The following is a 26,982-nucleotide window of genomic DNA, read 5'->3' on the forward strand; positions in this document are numbered from 1 at the left end:
AGCAAAAGATCTTATAGAATTTAAGATTGAAGCATGATCCACAGGAATTGAGGAGAGGAAAGGGATGTCCCTACTTCTTTGAACCTGCATCGAGTCATCATGAGAGTCTGGATTTTAAAACTCAATCACAGAAAGTTAAATGTCTGTTAACATACACTTCTGACAATAAGCAAGCATGTGAAGTTATCAGGAAGTTTTGGCCGGTATTGACAACAGATGACAAAATAAGAGACATTGTAGGTGAACAGCCCAGATTCCTATATAAGAATAAGAAGAATTTGAAACATCTCATTTGCAACAAAGATGGATTTGAAATAAATAGGCCCAATTCTAACAGAAAGGGCACTTTCAAATGCCTGAGATGCAAAGCCTGCAACTCCATTGACAGCTCCAATACTTTTGTACATCCGTACTCCAGGCAACAGTACAATTTTAATGTCTATGCTGATTGCACTAGTTCCCACATTATATACTTAGCGACTTGCTGCCAATGTAGTGCTTTTTATGTTGGCAAAATGGATCAACGTCTTAAGGAACGTATCCTTAGACATTTAAGGGACATCAAACCAAAAGATCCCAATAATACTTTAGCAGCCCACCTAGCACAGTATCCTTCTCATTATTTTGTATTAAGACTATAGAGGCAGTCTGTCAGACCACAAGAGGAGACGATGTTCATAATCGCACAGAGTTAAGGGAAACATGCTGGATAATTAATTTAAGAGCGAACAGATCACCAGGCTTGAATACTATTGTGCCATTAAAACCTGCACTTAAGAATAGAAGAAATATGATTAGCAAGTTTACTTAAATGTTGCTTCATTCATATAATGCGTTCACATTCATAGCTATTAGTTCTCTCATATACAATCTTATAGCAAAGAGAAGCACTGCCCCTTTAATTACTATGAAGGAAATTATACCTCTGCTAGCTGGTCTCCTTTTGGTTTGCAACAAGGGCGTGTCACAGAATTAAGTGATGAATGGCTGTGATGTCTTATAAATACAAAAGCTGAACAGTCCTTTTTATACATCTGAGGAAGGCTTATTTGCCGAAAGCGCTTATCAGAAGACTGAGGACGGCTTGTTTTATGTTACATTCTTTTTCTTTTTATTAAAGTTTTGATTTTACTATTAAGTTTTACTGCCGTGGTGGACATCAGGAGTTTTTAGTAGTGTTTGCCTTTTCTTTTTCTAGTTGGTGTCCTTCACAGTGTAAGAAAGTTCTTTACTCAACGAATACTATAAAATAAGTCAGCCTAAATTCAAATAAACATGCCATAGAAGCAGTGACAGTAAAAGTAATATACAAATAGAAAAGAATAAGCACCAACAACAATACAGGTAAAAGGGGACAAAAGGGCTATCATACAGTTTGATTTAATGCTAGGGAAGCAATGTGACAAAGCAGCGAGGAAAGTCACCGTAATACTGGAATACACCGACAGAAGCAACGTCGCTGCCATTATAAGGGGAATGAAAAAAAGTTGTTCTCTTTTCAGAGACAGCAGGTAAAGCATATAAAGAAGAGTATCATGTGGAATATCGGATATGCTCAACAAAGTTTAGACAAGTAACAAATCCAAAAGGAGTACAACACGCCTAAAAATAACGGACTCCGCTGAAAAAAAAAATCGCACCCTTTCAAGAGCTGATAACTTCTTTATTTCACCTTACAAATGATTAAGCGCTTTCATCCACAGAGATGTGGACTTCATTAGAATAATTACTACCAATTAATTATGCCTTTTATATACTATTTTGGTACCAAAATTCCTCTACCAAAATACAAATCCTACCAATTAAAACATACACATCAATTAAAATATGTAAATATAAAATTCAGTCACAGTATATATATATATATATATATATATATATATATATATATATATATATATATATATATATATATATATATATATATATACATATATATAAAATGTGTGTGTGTGTGTATGTGTAAATGGATTCACTTCATAATCTCGAAATACTGAAACATCGAATTTCAGTATCTCGAAACTATGAAACCGAATCCACAAAACACCGAAACTACAAAACCCAGAGCCCAAAATCGCGAAATTCAGAACACCGAACAAACCGCATACACTATACCATACATACACCACAACACGCACATCACAACATAAACAAACAAAAACTACATGCATACACAACTCATACACACATAAGCAGGGGGGGCAAGCCCCCCCCCCTTATGTATACTAACTCCGAGATTGCACAAACAGGAAACAAAAGCAAACTCACACACGCACATTCTCCAGTCCCTCACACACACACACACACACACACACACACACACACACACACACACACACATCAAACATATCAGCACAAACACACTCTAACCCCCACTCAAATCCCTTATAAAACACTCACTTACCTGACAAAACACCTAGATCCACACACGGCACCACACACCATACACACACAATCCCGGACATCACGAAGCGTAAGGCCATAACCGCGAATTCAAGATATTCGAATTTGTGATTATGAACTTTCACTATTTTAAATTTTAAGCATTCGGGTTTATAGTCTCGAGATACTGAAATTCGACATTTCAGTATTTCGAGATTATAACCGGCTCCCGTGTAAATATATTAAATGTTTTAAACATAAATAATATAAAAAAATGAATATAAAAATGTTTTCTGCTTTAATAAATAATATGTCATTCAACTGAATGTAATAATTATGTACATGTATCTATACAATATGTACTATCACAACACACCATAGCAGCATTCCACAAATAATGTACCCCATCCCTTTGTGAAGCACCCCCCCCCATGATCGCATTTGTAATATAGGCTTAATTGTTATATAGTCATTGAGACCAGGAAAATTTAAAGCATCTGTTAACAGCTACTACCTAGTTTCCTTATACCCCAACAACGCCTTAAGGTTACCCCCTCTCAGACCTATTTTAATCTTGTGACAATCTAAAGAGAAGTTTGGAACATGGTTGGGTTAGTACACTTAATGACAAAAGACACACTAGAAAATGTGGATGGTGCAGGCAATGTTTTGCCATATTAGAAGTTGAAGGGGTTGTTTTAGATAATGTAAACAAAACTAAGGTTACCTTCATACAGGGGAATTGTAATTCCAAATGTGTTGTATACATGGCCAAATGTGTGGCCTGTCCTTGTTACTACATTGGGAAAACAGAGAGAAGCCTTAAGAACAGGATATATGACCATTTATATAACACAACTAAGAAAGACAGGACTAATGCCCTGTATAGGCATATTGAGATGAAAGGGGAAGGACATGCATTTAAATTTGCAATTCTTGAACAGATTAAAATAGGTCCGAGAGGGGGGTAACCTTAAGCGTTGTTGGGGTATAAGGAGACTAGGTGGCAGTTGATAACAGATGCTTAAATTTTCCTGGTCTCAATGACTATATAACAATTAAGCCTATATTACAAATGCGATCATGGGGGGGCGGGGGTGTGCTTCATAAAGGGATGGGATATATTATTTGTGGAATGCTGCTATGGTGAGTTGTAATAGTACATATTGTATAGATACATGTACATAATTATTACATTCAACTGAATGACATTATTCATTAAAGCAGAAAAAAGTTTTATATTAATTTTTTATATTATTTATGTTTAAAACATTTAATATGTTTACACACACATATATATATATATATATATATATATATACATATATATATTATACATATATACACATACTGTGACTGATGAATTTTATATTTATGTATTTTAATTGATGTGCATGTTTTAATTGGTAGGATTTGTATTTTGGTAGAGGAAGTTTGGTGCCAAAATAGTATATAAAAGGCATAATTAATTGGTAAGAATTATTCTGATGGAGTCCACATTCCTGTGGATGAAAGCGCTTAATCATTTGTAAGGTGAAATAAAGAAGTTATCAGCTCTTGAAAGGGTGCGATTTTTTCAGTGGAGTCCGTTATTGTTAGGCGTGTTGTACTCTTTTGGATTTGTTACTAGTTGCTTTCACGCCTAAAGTTTAGACAAGACAGAGAGCTGAACAGAGTACAGCAACAAAACTATAAGTGATACAGAGAAACCAGAGGCACTTAATCAGTAGTGTATTTTTTGCCTCAGAAGGACCAATCCAATAGTGCATCTACCAGCATCCAATCAGCTCATACACTCTGTAGCAGTGAGAGCCTCAGTATATGCGACAGACCCAAAGCCCATTCATCACTGCACTGACATCCCTATCGGACTATTCATTCCCAGATGGCAAGAGTCAGGTGGTAGGGAGCGGGCCAATTTGCTGGTTTTGCACAGTTTTCTACCCTCCCTTAGTGCAGTACGTCTATCCCTCATGGCAGCTATCTTGAGCTATACCTACGGATATCTCCTACAGGGAGTTACCATGTCTGCACAGAATACTCTTTCAGCTACAGTATATACACACTGGAAGACCAGAACATTTAAGCTCCATGGATGCAATACCTAGTGCTCCCAGTAAGTGTTACCCAAATGGTGAGCCAGAGTATCCCCACCCCCACTCCCCGGATGCTCATCCCCATCCACCCAGGCCAGAGCTTAAATCTTACATAAAATGGATGGCTTGAGCAGGGTGAAACATTTTTTTTTAAATGAAAAGATGGTGGCTGGAATGGCACTCCTGAAAAGGATTTAGCTTCAAAAGTCCTAAAGATGTTCTCTAATGCATGGGGTAGACAGAAGACAATTTTTTTAGAATGTTGTGAAAAAATACGGACTTGGTGCTTATCCAGTGGGCATGAAAGTAGGCACTGGTGCTTGTCCAATGGGTATTAAAGCAGGCATACTTTGTGGGCCAAGCTGTCCCAACATGCCACCAAAACCGGGAATTCTTTCAAGGGATGCATATATTCCTCTTCCTTCAGTATGTTGTGTGTTGGGGTTCACCATATCCCTGCGTGATCACATGATCCACATATTTCAAATAATGCCCACCCTATTAGGTATTACTTCATTATTAATACGCTTGTTTCCATGAATTAGCTGCAAGTTTCACACCATATTATTCTAAAATGTGAAAAGGAATTAAAGAGGAGGAAGAGGATTCTAGAAGAACCACAACAGAACGGCATAAAACATACTGAAATAAGAAATAAGAAGGCCCAGCCTCATGCTGTACAATACTGTCAATGCAATGCTGTCTTTCATAGCTGTATAACTCTTCATCCCCTTGCTGGAGACATCCCATTACAAACAATATAATCCTTCCATTTCCATCACTGTGCTACGCATACTTATCTACAGTCAAGCGATGTGTTTCACAAGACTGGCTCACCTCTATGGTACACCTGGTGGATCCATTTCCGTGTATGCAGTTGGCATCCTCCTCCAGTTCTGGTACCTCTGAAACCTACAAGCACAAAATGGTAAGCTTAGCATTTTCTGACAAATTAGTGTACACACTGACACAGCAAGACACTTATTTGTACAGACAGACATATCAAAAATCATAAACTGAACAACAGCTCCAGAATAAAACTGGTTCAGCTAGAGTCCATAATGGGACACTTTCTGTTCATACCGCTCAGCTAAAATAAGACCATGAGGGAGTTTAAAATAAAAACCTAAAGGTGAAAAAATGCAAAGACACATAAGGAAATAAACAAACTACTTCTGGCAGTAAATCAGCCTATCTTCAGATTTCAATTGTACACAAAAAGTGCAAGCATTCATTCTTATTCACATGTGCATCATTCTATGAAAATTTCACATGGTTGGAGATTGCAACACTAAACTACCTGAATCCTGACACTTACTAAGAAGGGAGCCCACCATTTTCTTTAAACACTGTGTTGGCATTACCAGTGTAGACAGAAGTTTAAAAGCAGAACTTGTTGCTTTAGATGCCCTAAATAAAACAGTAGGTGCATAGTTTTGCACAACATAGTCCAGTTAGGCACTATAGAGCCCTGCCAGCACCACCCTAACAAAGCATGGCAAAACCGTACTCAAGCCTACATCTGCTATTTTGTACAGAACAACACCTACTTCATTCACCCTAGCAGGACAAAGTGTGTACTTCTCATCCACCTGAGCAGAACATACAGTACAACACGACTTCATTTGCTCTTGTGGGGCACAGTACAACCTTACCTCTTAAAAAGTTTTCAGGGTGTAGTACAACCCTTCTGCACCCATTGTTTGAGGGCATAATACAACCCTTCTGCACACACTGTTTCAAGGTATTGTAATCCTACTGCACAGACTGTTGAAGGGTATTGTAATCCTACTACACAAACGGTTGCAGGGCACTGTAATCTTACTGTTTCAAGGTATTGTAATCCTACTGCATACACTGTTTCAGGGCATTGTAATCCTATTGCACACACTGTTTCAGGGTATTGTAATCCTACTGCATGTACTGTTTCAGGATATTACACGAACCTATGGATGCATTGTTTCAAGGCATCATATAATCCTACCTCATTTAATGGGACTTGGTACTGCATTATTACAACCAGCCTATCAACACATGGTGCAAACTTGCTGCATCGACCTTAGCAAAGCAAGGCACAACCCTACTACACAAACCCTAACAAAGCAAGGAAGAGCCTTACTATAGCCAACCTACAAGAGCAGGCTATAACCCTAATGTACAGTACAGTCCAACTACTCCTAGTGTAGTAAGGTATGGTACAATCAACTACAATCCTCTAGGAAGGCAGTGTACAACCAGTGGTGTTAATACACAAACAAATAATTGTCAGATGCAATACTCGTGCTAAGTAGTAGTACAATAAATTCACTGACTCGCATAGTCTTAATCCTGTCCACGTTATGTATTACAGTAAAGGACATCCCATTTCCCTTGTGATGCTATACACATTTGTCATTATGTGTGCACTAATAAATATTACATAAAAAGGGTTTTACACAGTAACATTCTAGTCTGCAGTTTGGGAAAGGAAAACTGTTACAGTAGTACTGCTTCATAAACTCTGCAATTCAGCATAAACATACTTCAAAGTGAAAATACCACACAGTGAATAAATACAAGTAAATTAATGCCATCATAGAGGACTTTTTCCTCCCTGCTTTAGAAATGTCTGGAGAGTAGCCAGCTGGAAAAGCTGTTGGTACAGTGGCACAAGAATTTGCACAAACGTTATTGTTAAAAATGCACTCAGCCTTACTAAACTGCAGAAAACCTGCATGGTGTACTTGTTTAGAGAACACGTCTGCCTCACCTCTCTTCACTCAGTGGTAGCGTCACTGCCCATAACACACAAAAAGGGTATCCAAGATCAGTCCATAGGATGGAGAGGTTGCAGTAACAGACATACATCTACTTTACTGAAAAGGGAACATCATTAAAGTTTCACTTAAAAAATGTCACAACAAAAGAGCTTCTCTGGAAGTTCCGTTGTGAAAAACAAAAACACAATGCATATTTACATGTGGTATGTGGCCACAGGTAGAACATTACTAAGACAAACCATGTGGCACAACTGACTGCCGCAGACACGGACACCCTCATCCCAACTACACCACGTGAGAGAATGCAGTACAACTAGATTAAAAATAGAATAACCTGGTTTCTGTGTTTAAAATAAACTGGGTCATTTTTTTCACCCACTTCCTTTCAGCAAAATATACACATAAACCTGCCTTCCAGCAAATTTTCTTTGTGTATTCTCTTTGATCACCTGGCATTCACTGAAGTAGATATAATTTCACACTACCACCCATGAAAAGTAGTGAAACAAATCTTTTTCCTTTTGTAGAGGGAACATGCAAAACGGTTCCTGCTCTTTCATTCTTTGTGACACAGCTATGTCAAGGCTGTAGGCTTCTCTGAAGCACCACCAAAGAAATGACTTCCAAATGTAGGTTTAGACAACATTGCAATGCAGGAGAGGCACATTGGGTATGTTAGAGAGCACAACGTAGCTGTAACCTCCTAATACAGCTTCTGAAACTGTTTTGGGGTGCAATCTTATCAAGGAGCTAAAACTGGGGATTACAAAACCTTAACCAATGGAAGGAGACTCCAAGAAGAAAAAAGAAGCTATGTCTTACCATAACTTTCCATCCGAGATGTTAATCTTCTTCCAGTCATCACTGATGGGTTCAGTTCCAAACCCTCGGAACTCAGTCAGCCTTATACCAAGCTTGCGTGCATCAAAAACTCTCGAGCTAAGCTGCTACCCACAATGCCCTTCACTCAGTTACTTCAGATCGAGTTTGCATGCAACATATAGGAGAAAACAGAAAGTCAGAGGCCATCTCTGCGCAGAAACCCTGAAAACACCACAAAGACCCAGAAGATCCGCCAGGAGCCTTTGGCGGGGGACAGTGGGCAGGAATGATGACTGGAAGAAGATTAACAACTCAGATGGAAAGTTATGGTAAGACATAACTTCTTTATCTGAAGTTGTTAATCTTCTTCCTATTCATCACTGATGGGAGAGAATCCCAAGCTACTTGGAGAACCTGGGTGGCCCTTATGGAAGAAAATTCCTGAGAACCATTGAGCCAAAGGCCGCTCTTTCCCTGGAGATCAAATCCAATTTGTAATGCTTTATGAAGGTATGGGATTTAACCCAAATGGCTGCTGCACAGATGCCATCGATGGAGGCCCTAGAGTGGAAGGCAACCAATGCTGCAATAGCCCTAGTTGAGTGAGCTTTGATTGGACCAAGCTTAGATGCATTCATAAGCGAATATCAGAAGCTAATGTAATCCCTGAGCCATTCTGACAAAGTAACTTTAGATACTGCACATCCTATTCTAGGGCCAGAAAAGGAAATGAAAAGTCGGTCCGACTTGCGAAAAGATTTAGTTCTGTCCAGGCAGAAACGTAATTGTCTATGAACATCCAATGAATGTAGGCAGTACTCTCCCTTGTTTGAATAATTTGGAAAAAATACAGGGAGCTCAATGGACTTCTTAATAGAAAAGTCGAAAAACACTTTGGGGAGAATGGATGGGTTAGTACAAAGTGATACTCTGTCCCTATGGAAGATCAGAGAAGGGCTCTTGATACACAAGGCTTGCAACTCAGATATTCATCTGGCTGAAGTGACCGCCACCAGAAATAAGGATTTCCATGACAGGAACTTTAGATCATATGTCGCAGCAGGCTCAAAAGGGGGTAGAGAGAGAGACTGAAGAAACCGGGGGAGATTCTATGCCTCCACCGGTTGCCTGATGGGAGGTCTGCTGTGGAAAATTCCTTTGAAGAAGGTCTTGCAAAGTTGAGAGGAAATAAGCGGGTCTCCATCTGAACCATTATGAAAGTTGAAAATAGCTGCTAAATGGACTCGAATGGTGGAAGCTGATGTACCATTGTTGAACAACTCAGCAAGATAATGAAGAGTAGTAGCTACAGGAGCTGAGAAGGGATCTAGCTTCCGATTATGTGACCAGATAGAGAATCTTTTCCATTTGTCCCTGTAAAGTTTTCTGGTGGGCGGTTTATGGGATGCCACGATATCATCACAGACAGATGAGGAGAGGGTTTCTTGCCTGGCAACTAACAGAAGCACAGGAACCAAGCAGTCAGCTTGAGAGTGGATAGATTCGGTGGAGTCAGCTCTTGTGGGTGGGATATGAGGTCCTGACGAGTGTCTAGGATCCAAGGAGGTTGTAACAGATGAGGTCGGAGGAAGGGAAACCACACTTGAGGCCAGAATGGGGCAATGAGGATGACTTTGCTTCTCAACCGAATACCTTTCCTTAGAAAAAAGGGGGATCAGAGGAATCGGAGGAGAAGCATAAAGGAGACCCATGGGCCAATTGTGAATCAAAGCATCTCTCGGTGACTCCCCGTAAGGGGGAAAGAGGGCAAAGAAGCTGCTGCATTTTGTGTTTGAGGGGGAGGCGAAACGATCACAGCATGGCTGGCCCCAACGGCTGAAGATTTCTGCCATCACACTCGGACTGAGAGACCACTCGTGAGGACGGAGGATGCATCTGCTTAGCCTGTCCTCAATCACATAGGAGTTCCCTGGGATATGCGTTGCGATCAGAAAGCGGTTGGAAGCTATCGCCCAATGCCAGATTCTCATGGCTTTGTGACATAGGGGGTAGGATTTGATCCCTCCCAGTTTATGTACCAGACAATGGACATATTGTCCGACTGGACAGCAATCATTCCAGACGGAAGGAGCGGGTGGAATGCTTGCAACGCCAATAGCACCACTCAACTCCAGGACATTGATATGCAAGTAGACCTCTATGCTGGACCACGTGCCTTGGCCTGACTTTCCCTGGAAGTGGCCCCCCCCCCATCAGGGAAGTGTCCGTGGTCACTGACGCTGGGTTGGGGCGACACCAAAAAGATTTTCATCTATACTCATCCACCAGAGGAGATCTTGTTTGCAGGTGTTGGTGATGAGAATCTGTGAGCTCAAGGGGTGAAGACTGGATATCCACTGGGACAGAAGGAGCCATTGTAGTAGTCTCATGTGTAATCTGGCTAGGGGAACTATTGGGATGGCTGCTGCCATAGACCCCAGAGCGTGACGAACTTCCCTTGCAGACACCTTTCTTCGACAGAGTATCACTTGAACTTGTGCCCTTAATCTCTGAAGCCTGTGAGGGGGAAGAGAGACCAGACTTGATTGTTGAATATTGCCCCTATAAATTCCAATTGTTGTGAAGGATGAAGGTTGGATTGTTCCCAGTGGATGGTGATGCCCAGCGACTCCGCAGTATAGCGGAGGGCCTGGACCAGAAGGCGCTTGATGGAGGCGGAGAGAAGCCAATCTTCTAAATACGGAAACACCTGGAATCCCTGAAGTCTCAGATGAGCTGCGACCACTGCTAGGCATTTCGTGAACACTCTGGGGGCCATCGAGAGACCGAATGGCAGGGCTCTGAATTGGTAGTGATTGGCTCCCAGCCAGAAGCGAAGGAGACTCCTGGAGCACTTCCCAATTTTGATGTGGTAATACGCATCCCAGAGATCTAACAAGCACATCCACACGCACTCCCGTAGAAAGGGGAGGATGGATTGAATCGTGACTATGAGGAACTTGGTCTGAACCACTGATTTCTTTAGCTGGCTGAGATCCAAAATGGGCTTCCAGTCCCCGGTCTTCTTTGGCACTAAAAAGAATCTTGAGTAAAACCCTGATCCGCACTGGTCTGAGGGGACCTGTTTGATGACTTGTTTTTGACATAGCTTTCATATTTTGGAAGCTGCCGCCTCCCTTTGACTGGGTGAAACATCGGGAAGGGATTTCGGAGGTCTTGGATAAGAGATTAGGGGAATGTGATAGCCTCTGGAATTTATTCTCTGCAGCCACTGATCATTTGTAATGGAGAGCCAGGCAGCTTGGTGCAGAGAGAAACGCACCCCGTCTGCTTCCAGAGGAAAGCAATTGGGCAGCGCTTCAGGAGCGCCGATACGGTCTTCCTGAGAAAGAATCTCTGGAGTCCTGATTTCAGGGACCCCCTCTGCCCCGAAAGGGGTGTCTTCCATTATTGGAACCCCCTCTGCCTCTGGGAGAGTCCTCACCACATGCATAACGGAAAGGACCTTGAGACTTTTTGTGCCACATCTTTCCACTCCTCTGGTTCCTAGAGAAGGAACGCTGAGGTTTTGGAAAAACGAAGACCCACGGCAGACAAGGTCTTACCATCCTGTTCGCACCTGGCTAATGGATCCTTGATCTTAGCACCAAACAAAGCTGATGGTTCGATAGGGGTGTTTAAAAAGGAAGACTTGAAGGAGACCGCGAGGTCACAAATGCGCATCCAGGCATAGAGTCTCAAAACTACACCTGCACCCGCAGCTCTAGCCACTCCTTCGGTTGCGTGGGACAGCAACCTCATGGACGAATTGGAGATTGACTCTAGGGTGGCAAGTTGGGAAACAACTTTATCACGTGCCCCATCTGAAACTTGACCTGCGAGGGTTCCAGAGAGCTCGGAGATGAGATCTCTCTGGAGTCTCACAAAATGTGCCAGAAAGTTCAGAGACCTGACAGCAAAGGTCGCTGATGCAGAAACTCACTTCCCTAACCTGTCCACCACCTGGGACTCTCTGTTGGGTGGGTGAACACTGTGGGGCTCCTTCCCCATCATCGTAGTCCGTATCTTCCATGAGGGACTCCTCTGGGGAGTTCATGTGTTTCCTCTTACATGCCTGTTTCCAGGTGGGGGGTTCTTCGGTGGGAGCATCCGAAGAAGACTCAGAGAGGGAAATACCCTGAACAGGGGTTTCCTGGGCCTTGTGCTCTCAGAGTCCTTTGGGGGGGTGGCCTTTGACAGCTGCAGCTCAGAGGGAACTGGTGGGATGTCAGACGTAGAAGGATTGCTCAAAGCGAGCACCCTCTCCATCACCCGGAAAGCAGGCCCGCCTGAACCGGAAGAGACAATTTCGGAACCGGGGGTCACACCCCACTCCACACAGTCCGCTCCCGGGGATGGGGCCTCAAGCAAAACCAGTGTGGGAGTCAACCTCTGTCCCGAAGTCGGAACCGGCAACACAACAGAAACCGTGGCTGGAACTGAGGGTTCCACCCCCCCCAAGTATGAGATTGAGAAAGGGTGCGTTCTGATGGAACAGACACTCAAAGGGGCCTCGGAGCCACAGACATGGTTGTTGTCGACGTCGAGGAAGGGGGTCCTCTCACAGACATCGGAAATATGAGCCTCGGAACTGAGGGATTCAAGGGAGGAGAGTATGTAGGGGTCGCCGGTGTAATAGACCCAAAGCCCGGAGTGGGATGGGGTCTAGGAAAATTTGTAGTTCCCCTGGCGGTCAGCAGCTGATCAAAAAGGCGCACCACATCCAATTCTGAAAGGCTCCTGGTGGACCTTACCGATGCCCCTGAGGGGAAATCAGGCTGGTCCAAAAAGGGGCTGAAAGCTTGTCAGGCAAATGGATCCGCAGATGGGGTGTACTGGGTCCGTGGTGAATTAAAGAACTGTACCGATGATTCCAGTTTGGAAACCGGCAAGAAGGGAATGATCGGAGCCAAGAACGGGCTCGGTGCCGAGGTCACAGCTGGGGTGGAGGTTAATAGCGGTTCCAAAGCTGTTGTCGGAACAGACGGAGCAGAAATGGGGGATGTCGGTGCCAAGGTAGAAACAGGCAAACCGGTTGTAGTGGGCACCAAAATTGGAGCCGGAACAGGCGCCGACAAAGCGACCTCAGTATGAATCATTGGAGCCGAGGTGGTTGGAACCGAGGCGGCAATACGGTGCTTGGTAGAACTCTTGTGGGCCTTGTGCTTATGGATTTTGCCCTTAGCACTGGCCGGTGAAGAGGGGTCTGAATGAGGACGTTTCTTGTCCACAGAAGGAGGGGATGAGACCTCAGACACAGAAATAGCCTCCGAAAAAGTCGAAGGAAGCAGGCCCTTAAGAATCAACTTACTGCGTCTTTTATTCAGCGTCCGCTGACGGAAGCTGGCACAAACATCACAAGGAGGTTTCGCCTATAAGTGCAGAACCCCCAAACAATACACACACTCTTCATGTAAATCACTATTCGGAAGTTTACCACTGCAAGAAGAGCAGTGTTTAAACCTCATAGTCCCTTTTTTTTCCGACATAACAGGAAATACACACACACACACTAAAGTAGAAGAAAGTGTAGAGAAAGAAAGAGAGGGAAATACCAACAATGTTATTGGGAATACCACAAGGGTAAAAGGGTCAATACCAACAATAGTACGAAAGAAATACCTGTGGGTAGAGCTGAGTGGGTAAATAGAGAAAAATTAGCAAACTAACAGAAAAGATTCACAAATACTTATAAAATTTTGAAAAATATAGCACTTAGCTGGAGAGCACGGTGAAACGCTGCTATATGGCTGCGTGGCAAACGAGATCTGAGGTAACTGAGTGAAGGGCATTGTGGGTAGCAGCTTAGCTCGAGAGTTTTTGGTGTATGCAAGCTTGGCATAAGGCCAACTCTGTTACGAGGGCTCGGAACTAAACCCAATTAACAACTTCAGATGGTTAGTTTCATAAATCCCAAAATGTGATAAATCATGGCTGAGGAACCAGTAACCTGAGCTGGCCAAACCGAAGTGCTACAGTGTAAAAGCCTATTGCAGAAATTAATTATGATCTTACAATATTATTTAACAACATTGTCTCTAATCAGACTATCCAAACTCCTGAGACAGATGATACAATCTAGCACTCTTATCACGTTTCAAATCAAGCTGGAACCTTGTTCAGTAGCTCATTTCTACCTTAGTAGCATACTGTTCCAACACACTGATCGTCTCTGCATCAACAGTGCCATCTGCTCCTGTAAGTCCTTCCAGATCTGCTTCACTCTGCACTGCTAGAATTGTGTTGCTGACAGCCTGCATGGCAGTAGCATGGTGGATGAACGCCGTGGTGCCATCTTCCAACTCCACTGCCTCTAAAGCACCAGAGCCAAAGCCATCTACAGCCAAGAAAAAGAAAGGAAGCTCAGTTACTATGCACCATGCTCATAACAAACACAGACTCTACCCCACAAAAGCCTTCTCCTCACAATGAAAAATACTGCACTTTACACCTGCTTTCCATAGCAACAGAGCATAGCTGTTGTAAATCCATAGAGCGCCATCTTAGTTAAGTGATGGCAACACTTTGCAGTGAGCTACAAGTGCAGCCATTCTTAACTGATTTCAATCAATGCAAGATTCCATCATACTTACTGTGATGGCCTACTTCCTGTCAGGTTAACAAACACAAAACAGGAATTCTGTTCATTTCCTTCCTCTTAAATAAGAAACCACTTTTTACGTTGTCTGTCACTGACAAAAAAGAACAACTTCCTTCTTGGCATTTACAACACAGCTGACCCTATCTAATGCTTTTCTTCAGCTTTATGCCAGTATGGGCATCGGTATTCCTTACCACATTCTTGGCTCCTTGCACTGCCTCATCCCATCACCAAGCATATTTCCTATGACTTTATATCTGTAAATGCTAGCCTTTCAGCTTTCAGAATTTCATTTATCGATATTGAAAATGTCTCGATTTCTCTTTCTTCCTACCACTGTTCTTTTGTCTGATAACACAGGAAGCAGACATAAATTATGCTTTCTTCATTCACAGTCCCACAAACTCCACATGAGCCAGCTGCTGCCAGCCCTTCTGCGAGAATTCCTTCTGAGAGGGACTTTCCTGATGTCAAATATAATGCGCTAGCAAGGGCACGGCTTGGTACTGGAGGCTACTGCTCTACTGTCCTTTACTCTAGGTTTACATATCGTGTTACAAACCATCTCAACAGTAAGAATCTAACAGCCTCTAGCCTCCTCCACTGCTAGGCTTCTTTGATAGCATCAGAATTACACTGGTATGGGATAGGCCCTCCTCCCTGGTTACTATATTACCTTTGCTTCATTTTTCTGCAAATGCTGGACTGTTAGCAACTTGTATTTATAATTAATTTACACCTCTGTGCCTCCAAACTTCCCTGGTGGCACTACCCCCCTCCTGCTTGTTTAACTCCTGAACTGCAAAGTCCCTTGTACTGTACCAGTTGTGCAGAGAGATGGAAGCCCAACTTGTAAACTCTTCTTTGCACTTACTTGCACTTTGCTCAGTTTTCTTTTAAACACATACTGTATTTACCTGTTCTTCCTAATAGTGCAGACCTAATTTTGTTCTGGGCTTACTCAGGCTGACTGACTCACTCACTCACTCTTACTGACACAGGTTATGTTCCCATCTTGCTCTCCCACCCTCCATCTCCACAGCCACCCCACATTGCACCACACTTGTACTCTCCTGTTCCCTCTCACAATCAACTCCCAGTCCACTCCCTGAAGCTCATACAAGCCCTCTGTCTTCTCTTACTTATATAACCCACTACAGTACCTCCTGCTTGCCTGGATCTTCATATAGCAAACTTTCACAACTAACATCACTCTTATTTTTTTTTTTCAGATACAGAATTCTAATTACAGTCACCCTTCTATCTGTACATGGTCTCCATTTCTCTGCTTGGTGTCTGAACTAAACAATTCCTCTGTATCCTTTACTTTTTCTGCATAAATGAGATTTTGTCAATCCCCCTGTACTATGCAATTAGGCACCTACCGTTTCCTCATTCTCTATCCTTTCTTTGCTGCTTTCAATAACTCCACTCTCTTCCTGCACATCTGTTGTCACTAAAAAATTACACATACCATCCAGCTTGTTACAGTTTCCCCTTGCTCCCAGTTTCATCCCCATCATTAACCAGTCCAACACTTTCTATTATTCATCAATTACACCTGCCCTACCCATATAGCTGTGCTTCTCTCTTTCCTTCCTCCCTCCCAACCTCTCTTCCAAACAAAAGCACCCAATTCAATACACCCATCAATAATTTATATTTCAAACATACTTTTTCCACTACACATTCAAACAAGACCTTCAACTGCAAGAAAACAGACAACCCCTTCAGCCCTATTTATTTCTTAGCTAATCAAATACCCACTCTCTGACAAAGCACCATGGCATACACATACTAAAGCTTCTCAAATTCTCTCAGACTTGCCCCACTAATTGTTGCTCTTCTACCATGTAGTTACCTTCAACCTAAATCAGGTACCCCTCAGCCCTCCACATTATTTCAGCCTCTAAATCTGCATACATACAAGTCACACATATCTATCCACCGCCTTAATCGACGCAGCCTACTCAAAATGCAACAAACAAACTTCTTCAATGCCACAAATTCAGGCATACACACTCTTAACAGAACTGTGGGTAAAAATGTCCACCTCTAACTTAGCCACCATTTTCCTTCTTTCTCTTACCATCACAACCCTTGTCCTGGATCCATAACTGGTGAATGATCACTACTAATCAAACATGGCTTAAGTGTGACCCTACTAAGTCAATTGAACTCCATTAATTACCATGACCCCAAATGACTAGCAGTAAGAATTCACAGCAAAATATCCTTTCCTCTGGCACTAATCAATGTCTACCTCTCCTCACCAGCAACCCTACTACACCTAAAAACATTTTATAATAATGCATATTATCTACTAGATCAGTCAGGGACATCTTATTAATTGGAGACTTCAAAATAAACCTCCTTTGTCCTTCTAGCCAAGATCTAGGTCAGTGGACTCACTCAATTTAACAACCAGCTAGAGCAAATCTAATCTTGGGTAACTACCCCCTCTTTGACCTGTTAATCACAAACATCCCAAAACAAAATCAACAACAAAAACAAACTCAACATACTTCCACCCTCCTTGGTGACCACTGCCACAGTACATTCTTTTTAACAAAAGCAAACTAATATCCTCCCATTTAAACTAATAACCTCAGGCCCAAATTACTCTAAACTAATCACCTTCAGATCCAAATTCCACAGCAACATTTCATCTTTACTAAACAACCTAAAAATACCTCCAGGAACTCTATATTATCAGAATGCAACACAGAGACTGTAGCCACATCACTTACAAACTACTACAACTTGAGGACAAACCCATCCCATTTGCCAGACTCCTTCAAAGTACTTCAAAGAAATGGCTGTCTCAAGAATTTAAATCCCTCTACAAAATCAGGGATAAAGCTTTGGCCTCCAATAAACAAAAACCATACTCAAAAACCAACAAAAATATCATACAGCTTAGAAACCTAACTAAATGGCCAGTAGAAAGCATAAGACCTACTTCCTCCTGCACCACCAACACAGTCTCAAAAACAACTCTGGAACCTCACCATTAGTTAGACAAATGTTCACAACAAAAGCAGTCTAACAAATCAAATCATCATCACCATGCTATCAGGTCAACTATTGGCACACAATTCCCTAAAATAATTCTCCTTCTGCCCCTGCACCTACAAATTCCCCAACAACTTATCACAACTCCTCCAACCTTCCCCTCTATACTCTTCTGTTTTATTTCTACAAATTGCCACCATGCTATTCTAAAAGGTTTAGAGCAAACACTTTCAGATGCTCATCCTGGTTCAGATGATATTTTCTTAGTTCAACATTCTCTGTAAAGAACACATTAGCCACCAGACGTCCCTCTATACAACCTAAGCATAAGTCCATTATTTCGAAAATAGCCATTGTTAAACCACTACCAAAAACCTCTAACCCAACAGACACAAACAAATCTAGGTCTCACACTAGGAAGAATAATGGAAAACTAGTCTTTCTTAAATTCATACACAGATTATGTCAAAAATACATCATTTTCTCCCTAAACCTTTATGTATTTTAGTCCAGTACAGGCACTCTGACTACACTTTATAAAGTAATCGATGCATTCTAAGGAGCACGGACAAATGCAAACTTACTGGTGCAGTCCTAGACCTCACCAAAGCCTTTGATCTGACAGACCATTCATTACTCCTTAACGCACTTCTCTGATCAGGCTTATGAAAAGACTGCCTCTTCCCAGGGTTCAGAATTTCCTTAAAACATACATACTTCAAATTACAAATGGGGAACTCTTATTCTATCTCTCTCTATGCCCCCTTGTAAAAGAAGTACCCAGATGATCAGTTCTCTCACTCCTACTAACAACTCCCTCCCAACTCGCATATCTCAAAACCTAATCCTTAAGTATGCAGATGAGATATTAAATTTACACATCCCCAACCCTTCCACTCCAGTGGCAAAAACAACTTGTAAAGTGCTAAATGCACCATCAATAAGTTCATACTAAACATCATTAAAATGAAAAGGATGACTTTTGTTAAATTACAAAAGTTCTCCACAGTCCTACAAAACTGGACAATAAGGCATAACGTCAGAGATCACCTGGAAACCACACCACACTTAAAATACCCTGGCATTTGACTGGACCAACCTCTGAACTTTCACATCACCAGCACTAAACTGAAAGTAAATGCACTACTTTTCTGGGGCAAAAATATCAGACTTTCTGTCACCAGAAGGTAGGCTAGCAAGTAGAAAGGGAGTTTCCTACCACAGCTAGGATATGGCCACCCTATTACTGCCAAAGCGTCAAAGAAAGACTACTCAGTTCTACCAGATTTATCCAATTATATCTGTAGATTCATCACATTATCCCACATACTCAAAAGAAAGCATCACTAATCAGTCCTGATTAAAGCAAAATGTCTTCCCATAATTGAAAGATGCACACTCCTAGCCTGCCTAATCCTCAAACTCTTACACCAAAACACCTTCATTTTCTTCTCCAGCCAGCTCTCTCAAAGACACAGTCCTACATCTTTTGAGAAAGGAGTCGGATGTCCCTCTCTGAAGGAGTAATGAATGACATATCAAATCAAAGGTTTGGTGCGTTCTACAATGGGTTTAGAAAGGAGTCAGATGTCCCTCTCTGAAGGAGTAATGAATGACATATCAAATCAAAGGCTTTGGTGCGTTCTATAAAGGGTTTAGAAAGGAGTCTGATGTCCCTCTCTGAAGGAGTAATGAATGACATATCAAATCAAAGGTTTGGTGCATTCTATAAAGGGTTTACAGAACTGCAAAAAAATTCACTCTACTGACCACAGCTTCTCAGTAATGGCACCTCAGATATGGGAACTGCTTCCTGCTAACCTAAAAGACACCACCTCCTTCCTCAATATTAGTCAAGACATTTTTACACACAAGAGAGGCTTGTAAATGCTTTTCTCCACAAGGCATTGCTAAAACCCATAAATCCATTATATTTGCTTTGTCCTCCCTCCCTCCCTTCAACTTATAACAATGCTAAGGTACTCCATGATAAATTAAACCCATTTCTCTCTCCTCTCTCTATCCCATACCCTCCACTCTGCACTGTTTCTCCTTCCCACACTCTACCACTTCTCTACCCTCAAAACTTTCACTTTCCTATGGTACCTCACACGCTGCTCTACCTGTCCTCTACCATCCACCTTATCATCCTGGAACTATAGCCTAAATTAACCTACAATAACTCTGTGAATAGCACTGAATATATCTTGATAACAGACTTCTACTACTAGAATGTGTTTGCATGCTGGATGTTATATTACATATACTTCCAGTATGCTAAAGAGACTTCTGTATGCTTAATTTTGTTTTTGCATTCTTTACATGTACTGTAAACCTACTTCTTTGCCTACTTTTACTTTATACCCACTTTCTCTGGGCTAAACTTGAAAATGGTTCAACTGGATCAGTGCTCTACCCTGACCAACAAATGATAAATATTACAAACAAATTACTTAAAAATTCCAAAATGTTAAAATGGCTGTCCAGAAACCGTGCTACACATATCAGCAGTGCAAGCATTACAAAAGTAGTGTGTGAAAATGCTGACTCACTCATCCAGCCAATTGTTTTACTGCATAACCAGGGACAAAATATGGTTCCTAAATATCCTCCTCCTCCAATTCAGCACTTTTCTTCACCCAGTTGAAGACATGCAAAGATACATTAGCTATAGGACCACTCTTGAGTAGAGATGAAAAGCTAACCTTTTGTGGTGTGGTGGATAAATGCAGTCGAACCATCATCTAGTCTCACAGCCTGCCCATCTTCGAAAGCAAAGGAATCTGAAAACAAAGCAAAATGTAAATAAAACACATTTCCTGCCACGGCTCAGATTTCAGTATGTGAATAGAAGGCACAATGCTAACCGGTATCAATCGCCAAAACTGTACCCTCACTCCTCACTTTAGTTTATTACAAACCAGAACTCTTAAATTCTTCCTCTTAAAAGCAGTATTTTACTTGTGACTGCAAAGCCATTACAATGGTAACAGACCAATGTTTCAACCACGCTCTAACTCACTACTGCATTTAACAGCTGCTCTTGCAGATAAATCATGGAACTTAATACCCAGTTTTGTTTTCCACGTCTGCTTTAGCAAAAGAGAACAACATATATGCAAAATACAGTAGAAATGAATCTAAATGCATTTAACATATTCTCTGCTGCAGCTGCTTAAAGAAATTTTAATTGTTATTTTAAAAAAAATCTGTAATATGCACTAATATTTTCAAGGTATACCATGCCTTTCAAAATAGAAGGTCAGAGGAGTACATTTACACAAGCGAAAAGTAGACACAAAACCCAAGATCTCACTGCCTTTTTATATTATCTGTTTAGGAAAATGTTCTTTACTCAGCATCTATTTATCCATTTTTGATAACCTGTACCCTATGAGGCCCTTACATACCTCTCAAGTGTATCTCATTACAAGAAACGGAAGTTCCACACTGAAACTCTGTCACACATTCATTAAAAGCACTTTTCTATAATCAAAATAACACATTTTGCCTATCTTATGAGCTTCCTAGTTGAAGTTGCTAGTAAGAGGTTAGTAAACGTTCCACATTTTGCTCATTTGTCCTACATTGTGAGACAGTGTTCTACATTTTGGAGATGGAATGTTGAGAACTATGGGCTCCTATAGTAGGATTCCTCCTGTCCCAGTCTTTTTTAAACCTATGTTAATGTTCAATGGACACAGTGTTAGACTGGCTACCCCATGCCTATCCGACAGCAAGAGACATTTTGTGTTTTTCTTCTCTTACAGCACATCTATAGTAAGTGTAAACTCAAAGTTTGCAAAGGTTTGGAGGCAGCCCCTTTCTAACCAAAAAAATGCAATGTTTCCCCTTAAGCAAGGGCAACTTGATGTTACTTGCTCTCTGACAAAAGTCTCAGCAAGCTCTCAAATCGTCATGTTAATAGGCCCTCCTCAGGAAAATGTACAATCCCATAAATTCTGCAAAATATAAAATGCCACTAATAAAGTTGTTAAGTGAACTTGTACCTGCCTGTACTATGATAACGAACAGGTAGGTATAATAAAAAAAAATCAGGCATACCCCCAACCTCCAAACAAAAGTGATCTACATGCATTTATTTGTGTGCAAACACACATTTAGAAAATGTCTAATATAATGTGAGACAGCACAAAAGGATGACTGTGTTGAATGGAACTTGCAGACACAAACAGTTGGGGGAGGGGACTACATTTGTCAAACACAAAAAATGCATTCTTCTGTATTCTTCTTTCAAGGGTAACCCCCCCTCCCCAATAAGGAAATGTTCCCCCGTACTCCTCCCTCCAATTTGATATAAAACTTTTAGGTCTCTGAATTTTGAGGAAAGGATACACAACATTCCAAGACTGCTGAAATGGGCTGACTGCGCATACAAGCTCACGACTGAATACACAAACAGACGAGCACTCAAGTCCAAACACAACAGAATATCATACACCGGTGGGGGGGGGGGTCAAACACCAAACTATAATTTGCAAAAAATGGAGAAAACAGAGTTGGTCACCTAATACCAATAATCAAGAGCATGTGAACTACAAAACAAATCTGCAAATGCAAAATGCATTACAGTAAGCCACAGCACCAGTGGTGTACAGGCTTAAAAATGAGTACAGCCCAGGTGACCCAAGTTTGCTTCATGTCACTGGCAGAAGTGGATTACTGTAAGCATTTGGTGGGGTGGGGGTTTAAGCAGAGCAGGATACCCACAACTACAATTCCACAAAGGAGAAGCATTACTGCACCAGGCTCCTGAGGCAGGATTACAGCTCACCAAGTGACCGTCCTGTGGTAGTTCTCATCGGCAAGTGCACAGAAGGCAATGTAAAGCCATACAGTAAAGCAGATAGCCTGTTTCCCTGCCCAGGAGTGGGGTTATTGACCTATGCAAATGTTGCCAAGTTGTCAGCTGAAGTACCAAATCCACAGTGCCTGCCTGAATAACGGCTCTGCCTGATGGCTCTCTCCCTGAACAGATGGGAACAACTCAACACTTCTAGGGGATGAAACGGTTCCAGGCCAAAAGGGGGAGGCCTGATGATCAACAGGCGAAGAAGAAAAAAAAAAAGGAAATAAAATGCATTACAGCACAACACTGACTATTTCTACAACCTTGATAGTAATCATCATAGGTTCATAGGTTCATACTAGGCTATCTGCCCTAGGGCATTTATAAGCCTAGCCAGAATGTGTTTGGCTTTCGCCACCCATTTTAAATTTATTTTGCTATGCCCTTTTACGAGGTTAGTATACTGTGCCTCTGTCTAACAGTGACACAGAAGTGATACCCGGGGTAAACCTACGATATCCCATCCACTCATCAAGATTCCTCTTGAAGAGAGTCAATGAGGGACTCTGCCTTACCTGGACTGGAATTTTACTCCAGAGTGAAGGGAGCCTCTGGGTTATGAATCTGTCCCTCCAGCATGTCCTATTTATTTCAGTGCTGAGGTTCAAGTCTCTCGAGCGTGTAAGCTCGATGGGATTTGGATTTTCTGAGGTGCAGCATGTCCATTAATTCCGGGTTGGACATGGCTTTATACATCAGGCACAGATCGCCTCTGAACAGGCGGTATAACACTGAGTACAGCTGGAGTTTCTTTAACAAGGCAGCATATGGCATCTGTTTGAGCCCTTTGATCCTCTTGGTGAGGTACTTTTGGGGTCTTTCCAGTTGCTGCAGGTGTCTGGTAAGGTACATCCCAAAAAGGGGCATTGTACTCAATTATGGGCCTGATGAGGGATGAGTAAAGAGGCACGATGACCTCCCCTGATCTAGATGTGAATCCCTTCATGATTAGGTGGGCTATATAAAATGTTTTTCTAACCACTTTGGCCACGTGGTTGTCAAATGAGAGATTGCTATCAACTTGGGTCCTCAGGTCCCTAATTAATTCTTCTGTACTTAATGGATTACCACCTATGTGGTAATTTGTGGGCACTTTGTTTTTGCCAAAGGGATGACTATACACTTTTTGGCATTTAGCTTGAGGCCATAGCTCTGGCACCAGTTGTCTGTTTCTATGAGGCCCTTTTGGAGGATGCTTGTGTTGGCTGGAGAGTCGATTATGGTGCCCAGTTTGCAGTCATCTGCGAACTTGGTCAGCCACAGTCCTTCCATGTTGGCCTGTACCTCCAAGAAATATATACCGAACAAGAGAGGTCCCAGGACTGAGCCTTGTGGGACACCACTTGTAACTGGTTTAGAGTCTGACATGGCTCCAGCAATTCTAACCATGTGGGTTCTGTCCTTGAGCCAGTTTGCAATCCATCTAGTGACATAGGGGTTTATATTTAAGCTGGTGAGCTTATCTATAATGCCCGAGTGGGGTATTGTATCGAAGGCTTTTGCGAGGTCCAGGTAGGCTGTGTGGACCACCTTCCCCTCGTCAATGGCCTTGGTGACTGTTTCAAAGAAATCAACCAGGTTTAAGAGGCAGGATCTGCCCTTAAAGCCGAACTGGGTAGGATCCAGTGTCTGTAGGTCCCCAATATCTTTATTTATGAGGTCCATGATGATCCTTTCCATAGCTTTGCAGACCAAGCTAGTCAGGCTTATGGGCGATAGTTTCCAGGATCCGTTGAGACACCACCTTTATGGAGAGGGACCACTGTTGCTGTACACCACTCTTTGGGCACATATCCTGTAGTAAGGCTGAGATTGAACAGTAGTTTTATGTTTGGGTTTAGCTCTTCTTGGAGTTCATGTAGGATGCAGCCGGGCACCGTCTGGTCCCATTGATGCTGTGTTTTTGCTTTGGAGAGGGCGGCTCTTACCTGAGCATCTGAGATGTCAGGGGGGCAGCACTCTGCTGGGATAGATATTTGCCCTTTTGGTGTGTGGGGGGGGGAGTTTGTGCTGAACCTGTCAGCTAGGATGTTGGCAATGTCTGTGGGTTCAGTGTATTTTTTGTCATTTTGGACTAATTCTGAGCATATCTGGGAATTACCACCCAGGTTCCTAACATAACTAAAGAAAGCCTTGTGATTATCCTTAGTGTCCTGTGCAATTTTTCTCTCGAAGCTGGCCTTAAGACAATTTTATGAGTGCCCGTAGTTTTTTGCTAATACTGATCAGTGATGCCTTCCCTTTTTGGGATTTTGCTCTATCATTTAGTAGCTTCCTCATTCTATTGTATAGTTTTTGTTTATGGCTGGGGTCCACCAGACAGGACGTCTGCCTTTGGAGGATTGGGTCTTGGTTTTATTTGGGATCGCATGATCCATGCATTCCTGAAGGTGTTCATAGAATGCGTTTATAAAGGATTCTGCGGTCTGGGCCGTATTTTCCACAAGCCCGAGGGCTTTGAAGGATTCCACCTCGGTTTTGAGGAGTGTGAAATTTGCTTTAGAGAAGTTTTTCACTTTGGTTTTCTGGGCAGGGGGTGGGGTCGGGATGTGAATATCCAGTGAGATTAGTTTATGGTCTGATCTTACCAGTGAGGGATACACTTCTGGTCTAGAGCATAGAGTCCCCATGTTGGTGATGATCAGGTCCAGTATGTTTTCCCCTCTTGTGGGAGTGGTAACAAGTTGTTCCATAGCATTTGAGTTTATAAATTTTAGGAACCTTTGGGCTAGGGTGTTGGAGCTAGAGTAATGCTCCCAGTCTATGTTTGGGTCATGAAATACAAAAGGCAATAGATTGTTGCAGTGTCTCTCGTATGCGGTTACCTGCAATAAGTAAAACCAGACTACATATGTGCAACACATAAACAGCCTTCTTACGCTGTTCAGAACCCTGTTATTACATTTCTAGAGTTTCCCATGGACTTTTGTGTTAGATCTCAGATTTTTAGTTAGGTCTTACAATACCATAAGGAATATACTCATTTTTTGCTCTTCCCATTTATCCTGTTTTAACCATGAGTGAGAAAGTCACTGAAAAACCAATCAATAAAAACAAAAAGAAAACTCCAGCAAAGCTAGGACTTCCAATGAGTGACCTCCCAAACCTCTAGTATCAGAGGCACATGGGATATATGCAAATGAGCCTTATGAACATCAGGTGTTTCAGCTAAATGGCGATTCTGAGGCTCATTTTTATTTATCCTGTTGTAGGGAAAAAAAAAAAAACAAGTGATCAGCTAAGCATAGGAATTATGGAAGATTTATATGCTGTGAGTAGTTTAAACATTTTTGACCCAGTACTGTGCTGTTTTTTTTTTTTTTTTACAGCTTTTCCTGTGCAAAATCAGGATCTTACTGGAAATTGCTCTGTTTCATACTTAAATTAAACTTCTAACAAACTGTTCAACTTTATTGTCACATTCTGAATTAAAACACAAACAAGCAAACATTTTCCTAGAGCACAACAGTTATCTGCCAGGAAAACAAATTCAAATGCTCATTTTCTGAATATTCTTAGACAATCATAATATGGCTGTATCTGGATATGGACCTTAATTCATACCACCAGTCCTTATTAAATTTAACTACACCTATTGGGAAGGCTGGTGTAAGGCTGATCTTCAAGGTCATTCCCTTCAAATTCTGTCATTTCCCTACACTCTCTTACATTGTTGGCTAGGCTTTCCGGGATTATCACAGACACTCCTGCAATGTTGTTCACTATACATTTGGACAGTGCATATCTTTCTCCATTGTGTCACCAGGCACCACCGTCCCTCGTCATTATTACTAGAATTCAGGATGGGCCCATGAATATGGCCTCCATCCTCCTCTCAGGATGAAGAAATTATGTATGACATTTGATTCACACCTTCCTGGACTTTTGACTGTCATCAGGTCACAGTGTCACTGAGAGACACCATCTCTGCTGAAACATATTAAAAAAAAAATCAGTAAAGCCACTAGCTTACCTTTCTGCACAGTAACATGCTGGATGTAGGCTGTGGTCCCATCATCCAGTTGAATTGTCTGTGCTTCCAGCAATCTGCCTTCTGGAAATGAATAAACACATTTAAACATTCAATGTAGCCACATGCTTACCACAATGCAAGAATGTTCTTGCTACCTCAGAAAATGTTACAGGGCATATGAAGACAGAAAAGTATCAACAATTCTTTTAATCTTTTTATGAATGCATAGGAGTCAAAACTAGCAAAACAGAATCTTCTTAATGCTAAAGATGAAACATAAGCATTATGGTTAACATAAAAGGATGGAAAAGGAAGGAAGCAAGGGTAATGACGCTCAGTCTGAAAAGGTAAAACAAACAGCCTCTACTTGTTTGCAAAGGTCAGCACATGCAAGTTGACAACAGATGTATAACCCTCAACCTGAATGGGTACCATGTTACACAACTTGGACAACGTACCTAGTT

The 26,982-nt window shown here is 41.8% G+C and overlaps 1 protein-coding gene across 1 annotated transcript in view; it reads right to left on the reverse strand.

The window, feature by feature from the left end:
• ZNF76 (zinc finger protein 76) overlaps window positions 1-26,982 on the reverse strand; it is an 870,184-nt gene that overhangs the window by 575,939 nt on the left and 267,263 nt on the right. Inside the window, exons 3-6 of the mRNA XM_044076568.1 lie at window positions 26,519-26,599; window positions 20,381-20,458; window positions 14,197-14,396; window positions 5,316-5,390 (exon numbers count right to left, since the gene is read on the reverse strand). Of these exons, the coding sequence (XP_043932503.1) occupies window positions 5,316-5,390; window positions 14,197-14,396; window positions 20,381-20,458; window positions 26,519-26,599 (434 nt within the window). The remainder of the gene's footprint in view (window positions 1-5,315; window positions 5,391-14,196; window positions 14,397-20,380; window positions 20,459-26,518; window positions 26,600-26,982) is intronic.

This window comes from Protopterus annectens, chromosome 7.part0 (genome assembly GCF_019279795.1).
Source record: "Protopterus annectens isolate FY-2018-M chromosome 7.part0, PAN1.0, whole genome shotgun sequence".
Taxonomy (NCBI): domain Eukaryota; kingdom Metazoa; phylum Chordata; order Ceratodontiformes; family Protopteridae; genus Protopterus; species Protopterus annectens.